Here is a 15069-nt window from a genome sequence, read left to right on the forward strand (position 1 = left end):
CTTAATCCTTATGAATTATGAATATTTTGTATACTATAGTTGACGAAAGTCCTTATAGGCGGCTTTGTTACCCTTGACATAATATGTAAGCAAATAATACTAAAACAAGTGCATCTTTTTAAGTCTGTACCATGTAGGCTCATCTTCGAAATATTATAATTGTGGAACATATACTGTAAGTTGACGATTTAAAGTGTAACAAGGCCATAACCTCATTTTTCATTTGTATAATTTGCGGGGCCACGTGATACGAGGGTCACCAGAATGCCTTAAAATAATAAAATAATGTTTATGGTTAGATACATTTTTAGTAAGAACAAAATAATAATTGGATTTGTTACGAAAATTATTATTATTGTTGGAAATTAAATTTCATTAGGATTGTTTAAAATAATATATAGAAATCAATGTTTAAGTTATATTGGTATTTAGAATTTAAATACATCTGTATGTATACTAATCTAAAATTAAAAATTATTTTAATTTTTTGGTTCATTGAGCTTAATTTAATTTTCTTATAATATGATAAATAAAAAATGTCTTGCCTAACTTAACAGTATTTTTTTTTATAATTTATTTAAATTTAACTTGATGGTTGTATTGATGATATTATATGATCTTTTGTCATACTTATCTATACATTACTATACTTTGAGAAACCCGAAATATTTAATGTTCCGTTCGCTCTTACTCCTTGACCTGTTAACCAACTTAAAAGAGAGGACGCGGCCGTATTATGAAAAACCAAACGACCGGCTCCAATTAACCGACATTGGTGGTTTCTCTTTCTCTCCCATATATTTTTTTCCACTCATCTTATTCACCTATTTGTTTTACAAGGTGTCTTACATTTAATTGAACTAATTTTTAATCGATTGCTTATATTTATTTCCTATATTCCTTGAACTATTTTCAGGCGCTACTTACCTAAAGGCTAAATGCTAAAAAAAAAACGTGAAAAATCATCAATAAATTATTAACATGGTCACTTGACGATATAAAAAACCCATATTATCATTATAATTACAATTCTTTTGCATTTGACCACTATTATCAAATTTCAGTTTTTAAAAAAATATATTTATCATCTAAAATACTCACATAAAATTAGCGTTACGTTTGAATTTTAATTCAGATTGTCCATTAAAAAGTTCCATTTATTATCTATCAACTAAAAATTTATAGTTTTGTTACTTTATTGTGTCAGACTTATACATACAAAATATAAAAAAATAGTTAACACATAATTATGTTATAAAATAACGAAATACTTTATTACCTATTTTTTATACCTTTATTTGTACGATGTTATTTAAAATTTAAAATAATTAAGCCTCTTTTAAGAAGATTGTTCTTATCTAATTTTAATTTTAAAACAAAGACAGCTTTGGCAATTTTCTATTTTTAGACACTATTATTTCATTAATAACTATTTCTCAAAAAAAAGAAGCAAAATATCTATAATAAATAAACTTCGTATAATTTTTGTAAATAAATGTTAAGTTGGCATAATAAACCTTTCAATTCCGCCATCTCTAATAGGTGTACAATATTTATTATAAGTTTGAAGTACAAGAAAAATAACTTTAATTTAGTAATAGTTATTTTAGTTTATTTTTTTAGAAATTATAAATAGCAATAAATAGTTGAATTTATATGGCAATAAAAGGCACAAAATAATTTAAATATATAATATATAAAAATTTAATTTCATTCATTTGATATGTTAGGCTTACTAGTCGCTTCCTTACAAGATACAAATAAACAAATTTATCAAATTTTACTTATTATGTTTGCCGGTTCATTAAATAACGTTGCTATCGCAACGCATAGTTTCTACTTTATCGACAACAAAATATTGAACATGCTTTATTGAAATCAGTCACATATAAAATTTGCTTTGCAACTATATATGTTCCGAACATTTATGAAGTTATTACAATCATATCATTTATTTGAAATAATATACTAAACAATTTTTTTATGCTCTATTTGTTTACATGTATACGGACTTATTGTAGTACGACGAAAATACTGTAATAAGTCAATATTCATAACATACATGGTTTTTACATTTTAATGTAAGTTCATTATTATTGAACGTTTTTATTGGACTGTTGAAAACTATTATTGTACCTATAAATATAATGTGTTTAATTCATAATGGAAAGGAAGGAAGTAATCGGCCATATGTAATATATAAGTTAAACATTGTAGGAGGTTTAAATACGAGGCCATGTGCTATTTAATATATAAAATGTTCAAACGTTTTTCGCCCTAGTCCGTCAGCTCCTTGACCCGCTAAAAAGGTAGTCACGTCAACCGGTTCATGTTGCATTGTTCCAATTTAACATTTTTTTTTTAGTCATATGTGTATGTATGCTACTTTTTAAACTGTCAATGAGGTATTACAATTGCTTATATTTGTATATACTCGAGAAGGTCTATGATTTTAATATTTTGTTATTGCTCTCAATTTACAAAACAATACATAAGTGATAAACGTCCGCGTTTGTTGTGTAATAACCAGAACAAATACTTTTTAATTTAAACATTTTTAACATTATAATTAACTACTATGTTTTTTGTTTGGTCTTTACTGGCGATAACATTATTGTTATTAAATTGCAAATATTTAACATTTTCGTTTAAACCACGCCAACATTTATGTTAATAATACCTTAAACATAATTTACTCATGTAGTGCTTATATATTGTAATATACCTACTTAATGTACATTTTCAATTTTATTATAATATTTATTACTTTAATCGAATTAGTTACGGACCCTCTTAAAATTGCTTAAATGTCATTGACTAATCTACTCATGTTGTAAGTAAATTGCATAAATTTATTGTATTATACATACAATATTAATTTTAGGTACTATTGAATTTCAAAATCTGAAAAAAATCAAATCAAATAATGTATGTATGTAGTAGTGTAGGTAGTACTTACAAGTTAATATTATATATTTAAATCAACAATTCTTCTTTAAAAACATACCATTTTCCTGTTGCTTAAATAAAAATAAAAGTACAATGTCAGACTTAATGAAAAAAATAACTGAATCAAATTCTTTGTTTATTCACCTCAAAGTCGGAACAAGTGTATTTTATCATATATTTATCTTTATTTGTTATTTATTGTTGCTGATGTTACTTTACTATTGTAATAGTTTTATACTATTATGTTATAACATATTGAGGACTGAATAGATTAGGTTACTTAGATATTACTGTGCAACCCATGGATTTATTTCATACAGCCCGCTCCAAAATTACGAATACAAAATATATATATAAAAAAAAAAAAATTACAAGATAAAACTCAATTTATTTGTGTGATATTTTGTCGCATATTAAATCTTTTAAGATGAAGTTACAAATTTTACGGTTAAATGAATTTGAACATTTTTGGAATTTTGACAATTCAATAATCGATTTCAAGATTTCAAAATATGTTAACAATATTTTTTAACTCATTTAATAATAATATTGATGTTAACTTGAAATGGAAATAATAGATTTATTATAATTGTATATGAATTATTATAAATTTACAATCATAAGATATTTTTAAAAAATCGTTCAAACAATCATCTGTATTTTTTTTTTTTTTATGAACTTCTTCTACTTTGTTTTTAAAACATACATATTACATATCTTTAAAGTACTTGAGTATGTTGAAAATTATATACGTGTGTGAATAATTCTTTTCTCTTATTTTAAAATTAAAACTCATACCAATCACGTTTAACGTATGTCAATAAACATTAAGCATTTTTCTTAACAGTTAGGTATATTATTTCCACAATTTTAAATTACGTAATTCTGTTTATTTTATTATACGTTGTACCTATTCTTCTTAGTTTATTACTTATTAATTTATTATTATTTATTTTTTTTATAAAGACTTACGATTTTTAATTTTAAGTGAAACCTTTTATATTTTTGAATTCTAAAGTCAAAAAAGGTTGCCGACCTCTAAGTTAAACCGTTGGTTTCGTTTTATATCTACCTGGCGGGCTTGCACCGTTAATCTGGTTTCTCCATACGGCGGTGACCGTGTATACAATTCTCATTATGCATACAACATAATATGTATGACTACCGACACGACTGGCAGAATAAAACAGCTAACCGCCGTCATGCCGTCGGCACAAATAACGGCATGTTGTAGTCGTTTTAATATCCGCGTGTGCCGTGTGGTTAACGGAAACGCAACAGGTTACAGGTCTGAGGTGATGGTGTAAAGTTGACAATTTTCCGCCTGTATAATATTATGTTGTATATTATTATGGCCGCATGGCTGTATGGGATACAAGGCGAGCTCGACATAATATCATGTAAATAAAATAGTTAAACAGTTCGCAATAGGACATACTGCAATTTAATATCGAAATGGTATTTTTTCTTTGCGATTTAATTATCACCTCGCAAGACGATTAACTGCGATTAAGAACCAATAAATTAAACAAAATTAAACTTTACATCGTTTTTATCTATACCAACAATAACTACTATCGATTATATTTGCTTGCTCTGTTCCGTTTTACCTTGAGGTCTATCTGAGTAACAAAAAAAAAAAAAATTCTAACTGAACTTAGAAAATTGTTTATACTATTTGTTGTGGCAATATTTAATCTACGTGAATACTTGTTTTGTATCATTTCGTTTGATTTCTATAAATCTACCTACATTCGACTAAACAATTTAATAAAACGTTTCGATATCGATTTTGAATTCGTGATCCGTTGCTTTCTAATCGTTTCTCCAGCGTATATAACACAATATAATTAGACAAATGTGATTTCACTCGACGATGTCTAGGCGCCGCTTCCTGTCCAGCAGCAGAAGCGTTTTCACGATTTCTCGGTTTTCTAAACCACCTGATCGCGCGCGCACTTTTATAGTTTTATGCAATCGGTTATATTTTTTATAATTTTTCTCCCAGCTCGTTTCTAATAATATATTATACTTAGCGCTATAATTTCCTCTTTCGTTATATTACTGCGTTAATTTTCTATACAAAATCACAATAGCTACTTCTATATGACCGTTTTTCGTGTACGTTTCGAAATGTATGATGTACGAGTAGAATCTTAAATTTTTTATGTGTTGGGGAAATATTGCAAAATTGTAGCACGTATTTGACGTTGTAGTGCCAAATTAATCAATTTGGCACTACAACATTTATAATAAAACAATCTTTAAATGAAGTTCATTTAAAAGAACACCCATGATTATACGATCATTTTAATAACCTCACAACGAGGATAATGTGCCCCACCGAACGGAAGTTCCAGTGCTGAAGTTTGGTCCATCCCATATTACGTCGGTGGCGTTGTACGGTCTTGAACCCATGTAGAATCTTTGCAGTATATAACCGCCCGGATGTCTATGACCGGGCGCGTGGCAACGGTGGCGGACAAAGACACCGACCGACCGGTTCATCGGGATGTCATCCTCCTCGCTCCGACTAAAGCAGCGTCGTTCACAGTTCGCTGGCTCATAGTTTACGGAGAGGTGAACGACTTCTGGACCAAGACCAATATTATGTGTTCTCCCACAGGGGCCACAGCATGCACGCGCCGCCGCTGGCTTCGTTCATATACATATAATAATAATTTACGATGTATATGTATATATTAGCGTCCTCTATGAGAGAGAAGAAAGAAGAATGCGTCTATGGGACTTGGCATGCGAACAGGAAAATGTAAATGTGTATTAAATAAAAAAAGAAACAAAACTCGGGAACTGAGAATTATGTATACAGCAAAGTAGTGTACTTATCTTTCATCACCCATTTCTATTTTGAGCGCACGTCTGATTAAGTTTTTGCGAACTCCACAAATTTGTTCGAATTATTAACAACTGGACTAAATGCCATAATATATATATACATCATACTTTCTAGTTTCTTCTACCTCTTGTTGTAAGACTTGCTACATGTCGCATTTTTTTCCCCAAAGCATGTACGTTTTTAGTTTTAATGTAAATATTTTCGAATATTTACTAAAATAATTAATAAATTATACGATGACTGCTCTCTCGTACGTACACCCATCAGACAAATTTAATAGTATTATTATATATTAACGATCAATCGAAGATTAGTAAAGTCGTTGTGTGTCTAGTGTCTATTATAGTCTGCAGTGATATGAGTAACGTATACTATTATACGGGTAACTGTTGGAATTTAAATAATTCTCTATTGTTGATATACTGTTTAATTATTTGTTAAACACGCTATCAAAACTATCTTAAGATATAATTACTATAAGTAGGTTTATATATATTCCTATTTTTTTTTTTTTTAATACTTCAATATCATACGCAATTTTGCAATGTATGTAATACATTATAATATATGTTATTATATGTCGTATACAATATAACGTAGTGTATATTGAACAAGCTGAGACTAGACATTTTTGTGATTTTTTTTTTAATTTCTTATCGTACACGTGTGAGAATATAGATTTAGGAAAACAAACGTCGTCTTTGTACAGCTCATTATACATTAAACCTTACTTAGGTTATTAATGTTGTAATATAATTTATCACCTCGAATAGCACATACAGCACTAGTAAGCATTATAAAGGTACAAGGTTAAATGTAAAAAAATATATATAAATTACGAACACTACTTATACATTTTTTTTTTACTTAAACAATCATACTCTTAAAACCCACTCGAAATAAAAATTACATATACATTGAGTACGCCTTTAATTGAATAAATGGACATTAAAAATTATACATTCAATTTCATTTGAGTAAAATGTTTAATTATGAATCATATAATATAATAATTATAACCTACCTATTGTTATTGTCAAATATAGAAGCAGAACGGTAAATATAATATATATAATCGTGACAAAATTATTATTAACAAGATAAAATATTATTTTACGTATTATAATACACACTAGTTGTGCAACAGTCAGACCAAATAATAAAATGGAAATCGTTTCAAAATTCAATCATCGATTTCTCAGAAACGAAACGTCGTCGCTGTGTATATGGGTGTGTATGATGCGCAGTAATAGGACTCGAGTGCATATTAACCTCATCATATAATTAGGTTATCGATCATTGCATTGATCCCTTTTTTAAAACAATAAATTGTAGCATAATATAAAATGTGATGTTCCTTTAAACGATTTGACGAAATGAATGTTACATAATATAATACGAATATGTTTTTTTTCTGTTTCAGGCTGCCAGTGGTGAGTGAGTGCTCGCCGCAGCAGACAGCCAGAGTGTCAGTGGCAGCGGGCTCGTCGGGATCGGTGAACGCGGCCGCATCAGCTGCCGCGGCCGCGGCGGCCGCCGTCGTGGCCGGTGCACCAAGCAGCAGCACCATGTCCGTATCTCGGGTACCCAGCCCGCCTCCTTCATCCGAGGCGAACACACCCGTGGCGGAGAACTGGTGCTATACACAAGTAAGAACTAAAAAATTACCAACTCATATAAATATCATAGTGTGTTATATGCCCATCGACACTAATATTATAATATATCCGTGGTTATTGACTCACGTCCAACTCTAAAACGGTTTCGTTATTAACGGTTATACTTATGTATTATATTAATATTATATATATAATATATAACTACATTGGTTGGCATATTAGGAAGTTAATAAACAAACACAAAACGGTACTATAGCTATTACCTATCTAGGTTTTTTTCGCATCACACAATGGCGATTATTATCGTGAAATGTAATGTTATTCCGTATTATTGCCAATTATTATTATTATTGTATGTCGTTGTTGCCGGTCATTATTATTGTTGCGTCTCACGATAAAATACGTCTCCCGTTATAAACGCCCTGGATGTACGCACCAACGACGACGACGGCGATGACCGCGCGACGTTTGCCATATAATATGACCAGGTGAACGTCCTTACCCTTGGATGTGTATTCATGTGTTTAATAATGCGTATGCGTGTGTATGCGTGTATGTGTGTATGTGTGTGAGTGAAACAGCTTCCCGGGCGGCAAAGTTCGTTGGCCCAACGGACCTCCGGAGCCGTTGGCCTCTGCACGGCGATGGCGGCCACGCCTATATTATTATTATCATTATAATAATATATTATTGTACTCATCCGAAGTGCACATTTTGACGCAAAATTACTAAACGTTTTTACGAATAATTTTTTTTTTAACAACTCGACAAAAAAATTCTCTTATTTTTATATTATAGCCGTTTTCCCTACCCTGCTGTGTAAATAATAATACACATTACACGTGTATAATTATAAATATATATAATAAAAGACGGAGTTTGCGGTGACGGCGGTGTCACGTGTCCCTCAAGGACGTGCGTTTTGGAGGTTATATACGTGAACACCAAAAGTGGACGCGTGTAGGAGACTACCGCGACAGCGGGGGCAGAGTGACGGCAACCGTGGATCGATCCTACGCGCGCATTACAACGCGGACCTGACCCCTTCAGGATAGAGTTCGGGGACCACACGTCAAGCCCCGCACGTTCAGAAAGTGGAATCGGTATAAACGAGGAGAGGGCGGCGTGGACGAAGCTGTTTTTGTGCTCTGCGGATCCCGCCTGCCCCCTCTACCCCCGACCGAATCGATAACCGCGCTCGCGCTCGCTTCGCCGTAACGGTGGTTGTTACCGAGAGGGAGGGGTGATGGGCGGGAATGGGCCCAAAGGCCAAAAGTTCGAGTTCAAAAGTTCGTATCCCTCGCGTTTTCAATAGGTCACGGAGGAAAATATCCATTGCTACTGCTGCTGCTGCCCCTCCCGCTCTCCCGCGTATCGGCTTAGTAGTTAAATATAATATAAACCTCTAACCCTGGTGTTCCTATTATTTAGTGAACAGATCGTATATTTGTGTGCTGCGTGTCGTTGCGTGCGCGCACGCGCACCGCCCGCTCGTATACGTGATGGATGCGTGACAGGCCGCAACGCAGCAGCAGAACACACCCCTCCGCGTGCCATTTTTTCATCCAAACCATAAACCTATATAATATTATGCCTATATACATTTAAACGCCCGTATTTCCTGGTAGCGGCTGAGACGCGTTTACGAACCCCTGATCGACCTGACGGTCGACGACCTTCTATTCTCTCTGTTTCTCCCCAAAACGCACTACACAGTATACCTAACCCAGACAAACTCATCTCCGTGTGAATTTATTTCAATATATATTGTTTTGTTTTATCGAAAGTTATTATAATATTATATCAATATCATGAATATCCCTCTGACGACGACGAATGGTCACCGTCGGTGTTCGTTAACGACATGAGTTGTAGTAGTAGTAGTAGTATAGTTGTAGTAGTAGTAGTATAGTAGTAGTAGTATAGTAGTAGTATAGTAGTAGTAATAGTAGTAGTAATAGTAGTAGTAGTAGTAAGCACATAATATATGATATATCCGATACATAAGACGAATATAATATTATGCCTTTCCGGTACCCCTTCTATCCGTTTTGGATAGCAATATATGATACCGCCCAAGCAAGGTCAGCGGTAGCGTCTCGTTGTCGTCGTCGTCGTCGTCGTCGTGTGCGTTAGAGTACATTGGCCTTGGAGCGTTGGACCCGATTATGTGCGTATGGACGTGTGTGTGTGTATGTGTGTGGAGTGCGCGTGCGTCGCGCCTCGCTCGCGCGTGTGTGTGTGTGTGTGATGTCCCGAAAGAAAAAGCGCCCGTCTCGATGAGGGGGTGGGGCCGATGACCGGCGCTCTTTTCTTCACCGCACGGCCGTTGGTGGCGGACGTGCTGTGTGTTACACCTAGCTCGTCGGTTCGCTCTCGTTCTGCGCGGCGGAGGATGACCCCAACTACTGCTCGGGGCCGTCAAGGTCGCTCGGCGTTTTTCGGGCCCTTTATGCCGGCGGGCGGTGACGTACCCACCGCAGCTGCCGCCCGCCGACCAATACGCGCGCGCGTCGCTATCTAAATTGATTTAACGCCACAATAGTTCTTCGACTCGCACAAATTATATAAAATTATGTGTTTTTTGCGTTATAGCAATCTTTAAATTATAATTAATGTGCTTGCGAGCTCTGAGGTGACTGTAACATTAATGTGAATTACGCACGCTTCAATCGCCACACGCATTTCCGATGACCACAAATGATTATTGTATAATCATTCTCGCCGAAAATATGATATCATATTGTATAGTATTCCGTTTCCCGTATAATAATTGTATTAAAAAATGCACTTTGCCGCCGAATCTGCGACAGTTGCCTTTCCAACGGCAAAAAAAGTGCTTCTTATATTGTTAAAGGTTTATATGACATATTATACTGAACACTTCAAATATTATTATTTGATATTATTGTTTTCGAATACGCTCAAATGTAAGAAATTAATGCTGATACACTCTTCGTATTAAATTTATTGGATTGCGCGTATCCTGTGATAACCATTGATACAATATACGTTATACAATCGAGTGTATTATATTTGCAACATACGACACAATTCTACGCAATAATAACGCATTGAACAATGTAACGTCTCTGTGGACTGTGATTGATACGTAATTCGCATTATATTTCAAATCGTTTCGAAATTAGAATGACATTTTTGCGATAACCAACAGTCTGTTTTGCAGTTTGAAAATTCTCAAAATAAAAATATATCGTGAATATTATTTCACACATTGATATGATGTTTATAACTCAGCACTATTAAATTTGGGTCAAGGCGTCAAATTCAAATGTTTTATTGATATTGTTATGAAACTACTGCTGTAGCCTATAATAGATTACATTGGATTGTTGTTTAACTGTTGCTGTTAAATCAACTAATCTGAATATTATTATTATTGGCAATAAGCAAAATGTATTTTTATTTTTATCAATAATTTTATGGTTGCTATTTTTTTTCTGTATAATCTGTCTACTTTATTTATTCTTGTTATGTATATACTTATAATATATACTTTTGTTTTTAGGTGAAAGTTGTTAAGTTCAGTTACATGTGGACCATTAACAATTTCAGCTTTTGTCGGGAAGAAATGGGCGAAGTTTTAAAATCGTCTACATTCTCCGCCGGAGTAAACGACAAACTGAAATGGTAAATGCTTTTTTATTTTATACACAGCTGTATTGTTCTCCTTACATTTCCAAATGAAATACTGATCCGTATGTAATTCCATGTTATATTTAGGTGTTTGCGAGTGAATCCTAAAGGCTTAGACGAAGAGAGCAAAGACTATTTGTCTTTGTATTTACTACTAGTCTCGTGCAACAAGACTGAGGTTAGAGCGAAATTCAAATTTTCAATTTTAAATGCCAAACGTGAAGAAACTAAGGCTATGGGTAATTAATTTAAACGCTACAAAATGCATAAAAAAAATTTGTCTTGATTAAATATTTGTTTTTCGTTTTTACAGAAAGTCAGAGAGCCTACAGATTCGTTCAAGGAAAGGATTGGGGGTTCAAAAAATTCATTAGACGTGATTTTCTATTAGACGAAGCCAATGGCCTTTTACCCGACGATAAACTTACCATATTTTGCGAGGTAATTTATATTTTCAAAAACCTTGAAACATTACATGTTTTAATCGGTTTTTGTTTACATTTACAAACTATTCAGTTGTTTAACTAAATTATGATTGTTGATTTATATCTAAATTATGATTACTGTTACAATGAAATTAAAGAATAAAAACATGACAAAGTTTTAATTTAATAAAAAGTGGCACGAATAATGACTTGACAGATGGCTCGTTTGCAGGTAAGCGTCGTTGCTGATAGTGTCAACATATCCGGTCAGTCAAATGCGGTCCAATTTAAAGTACCTGAATGCCGTCTACCCGACGATCTAGGAAATTTATTCGAAATTCAAAAATTTAGTGATGTAACGCTGTCGGTTAGCGGGCGAGAATTCCAAGCACACAAAGCTATACTTGCCGGTAATTATCATAATGGCATTGCCTATATTCACGTTAACTTTGCGAATTGCGCTTAATCCATGTATAACATAATAAGAAATAGATAACAAATCCTGTCTTTACTTTGTAGCGAGAAGTCCCGTGTTCGCCGCCATGTTTGAACACGAGATGGAAGAACGCAAACAAAATCGTGTCGCCATTACCGACGTGGATCATGAAGTCCTTAGAGAAATGCTTCGATTTATCTACACCGGTCGGGCAGCGAATTTAGAGAGAATGGCGGACGATTTATTAGCTGCAGCCGACAAGGTTTGTTTTTTTGTCATTAGTGCTATTAAGTTGTTTTTTAATCTTATTTTTTTGTCGTTTTAACACTTTTTTCCGTTCACAGTACGCACTAGAAAGGCTGAAAGTCATGTGCGAAGAAGCGCTGTGTAACAATCTGTCAATCGACAACGCGGCTGATATATTAATATTGGCCGATCTGCACAGTGCCGACCAACTAAAAGTACAAACCATCGAGTTTATTAACACGTGAGCATGCGTCATTATATTTATACTTTATTACATGGTAATATTTTACCATGTCATAACTATATATATACTAAATAGTCATATACGAATACGATGTACCTATACAGTATGCATGCATATTGTTTAGTAATAAATTATATAGTATTACAGCATACCATTTATATTATTATATTGCTACTTGTAATTTATATAAATTTATAGCCAATGATATTATTACTATTATATGGTTCAATGGTTATATACTTATGTGTATGTTATAAATGATTCGATGGACTATAATATAGAGGCCGCAAAATGCGTTATTACGAAAATAGTTTTATAAGTCTATTCAGTTGAACCATCGTGTGCCCCCATTCGATTAAATTATACCATTATGCCAAATGTAAAATCATTGATCATAAAAATATACTAATCAGTAATCAATAATAAAATATTAATCTAAAATTACTATATCAAATAAACCACCTATATCTAATTTACTTTTTAAATTTTTTCTTATTCGTTCTCAATTAACTGCAATTAATTATGAATAAGTTAAAACATCACAAAAATAATGTAACGATAGGCCCAAGTCCAATTGTAATTAAAAATATATATTTTTAATGACGTTAGCATTACAATTTACGCATCACTATTATTTAAAATTCTACTATACACATCTATATAAATAGTAAATACATAATATAATATACATTATATAATTGAGTACAAAATGTTTGTAAAATGTATAATAAAGATTTAATAAATTTTTCCGTGAAAATTACTATCAATATAATGCTGTTTTTACCAATGTGGTGAAAATGAAATATATTGACTTATACCTATTATATTTTTACATATTATTATGTATAGAAGCAGTCGCAAACATCGCTAGAATTAATAAATATATAATACAATGTTTTAAAATAAAATCGATATTAACCTGTCACGTATAGGGATTGGGTATGCCGTTTGGCCTCTAAAGTCCTATATCCAACAAATAATGTTCAATATAATATTATGTAACTGCGGTGTTATATACTGTAAAAACTATTGTCGTTGACAATCCCCTTTTCGTATCAATCAATCGTCAGTCGCGATAAGATATTATATCTAATTAATTTAATTATGACATTATATATCTATAATAATATTATTATCGTTCTTAATTTCATAGCCATGCGACCGACGTGATGGACACTACTGGCTGGAAAACCATGATACAGTCACACCCACACCTAATAGCTGAAGCGTTTCGTGCGCTAGCCACACAGCAAATACCGCCAATTGGACCGCCCCGAAAGCGCGTCAAACAAAGCTGAAACGGACCGTCCACAGCGGTGATGCAGACTTACGATCTCACCAGCCCACCACCCCCACCCATCAACTCTTCCAGGGCACACATTTTGTAAATTTATATATTTTTTTTTTTATTTTATTCACAAAATTGTAAGTTTTAATTTCTTTTTTTTTGTACATAAAATATGTTATTTCTAAAAATAAGAAAATTCCTAAAATGCAAGTAGCTTGTTTGCTGATAACGCGTTTGGACATGTTTGTATTCTCACAATATATTGTAAAAAAAAAAAAATAATGGCTAACGGCAACCGTCGTCGGAATGGCACATGTGATATGAGTGATATTTGCAGCCTAACCTCGTATAATTTTTTTTTTTTTAATATGTTACATTATATTATACATTCATTATAATACAAGTACTATTATTTTAGTTAGTTCCATTATTATTGTTACTAATAATAATATATAGGTTGAATTGCATAAATCTATAAGAGCACACAATTTTAATGGTCCATTGAATTGTTTAATTACTTGTTTTCCATTTATCAAAGGGGTTCCTAAATTGTTTTGAATCTAATTTATGCAACTCAGCCATTAGATTTATAATAAACATTATTTCATAATAATTAGCATTAAAAAACGATCATTGATGTTAACTATATAAACTAGGTCTCGTTATGAAATTTTTCGTTGAAACCGATTAAAATGGATTCTTATGTTGTAAAGTAAACTATTCGGACAGTTTACTGTTTCCATTGTATTCGGTTTTTAATTTCTAACTCATTCTTTTTTTTCTTTTGTGTGTGTTCATAAAATAACATAATTTAGATGTAAATACTTAATAATTTGTAAGACCGTCTGTGAAAAGAGACTGAAGAAATTTTCTTTGAATATATACCTCAGTTCGTAAATTAATCAATGCGTCCATTCAGTCGCTTTTATGATTATTCAAACTACTCGAGGATATAATAATTTTAATTTATTTATTTTATTATCTATTTTCTAAAATAATAATTATTATTATTATATTACTCCAAGTTTGTTTGGTATTGTTGTAATTAGTTGACCAAGTTTCTGTTCCTTGTAATTGTAAATAAGAATTTTTAGTCTCTTTTCTCAGCGTACTCTTTTCTTTTATTATTATTTGTTTTTCCTCGATCACAGTACGGGAAAACAATTAAACTCAAGCCTTTCCATGTTTATTTTCCGAATTCATTTTACTCGTGTGATTCGCTTGTGTGTTTACCTGTTGTATGATATCTACGTCATTCGATTACATAGTTATGATATTGTGAATAATTTTAGACTATAGACTCGAAGTATTGTTTTTTCGAAATAAAAACGCTCGTCTTTCAATCCTA

The 15069-nt window shown here is 32.4% G+C and overlaps 1 protein-coding gene across 4 annotated transcripts in view; it reads left to right on the forward strand.

Moving 5' to 3' along the window:
• The window catches only part of LOC114119681 (protein roadkill), a 43735-nt gene extending 28666 nt beyond the window's left edge, over positions 1–15069 (forward strand). For 3 of the 4 annotated variants that reach the window (XM_027981345.2, XM_050201084.1, XM_027981335.2), the window contains 8 exons: positions 7230–7455; positions 10955–11076; positions 11170–11321; positions 11396–11523; positions 11725–11917; positions 12027–12205; positions 12288–12430; positions 13587–15069. In XM_027981345.2, the coding sequence (XP_027837146.2) occupies positions 7230–7455; positions 10955–11076; positions 11170–11321; positions 11396–11523; positions 11725–11917; positions 12027–12205; positions 12288–12430; positions 13587–13731 (1288 nt within the window). In that variant the 3' untranslated portion in view covers positions 13732–15069. The remainder of the gene's footprint in view (positions 1–7229; positions 7456–10954; positions 11077–11169; positions 11322–11395; positions 11524–11724; positions 11918–12026; positions 12206–12287; positions 12431–13586) is intronic. The other variant, XM_027981353.2, reaches the window with a different exon arrangement.

Source organism: Aphis gossypii, chromosome 2 (genome assembly GCF_020184175.1).
Source record: "Aphis gossypii isolate Hap1 chromosome 2, ASM2018417v2, whole genome shotgun sequence".
Classification (NCBI taxonomy): domain Eukaryota; kingdom Metazoa; phylum Arthropoda; class Insecta; order Hemiptera; family Aphididae; genus Aphis; species Aphis gossypii.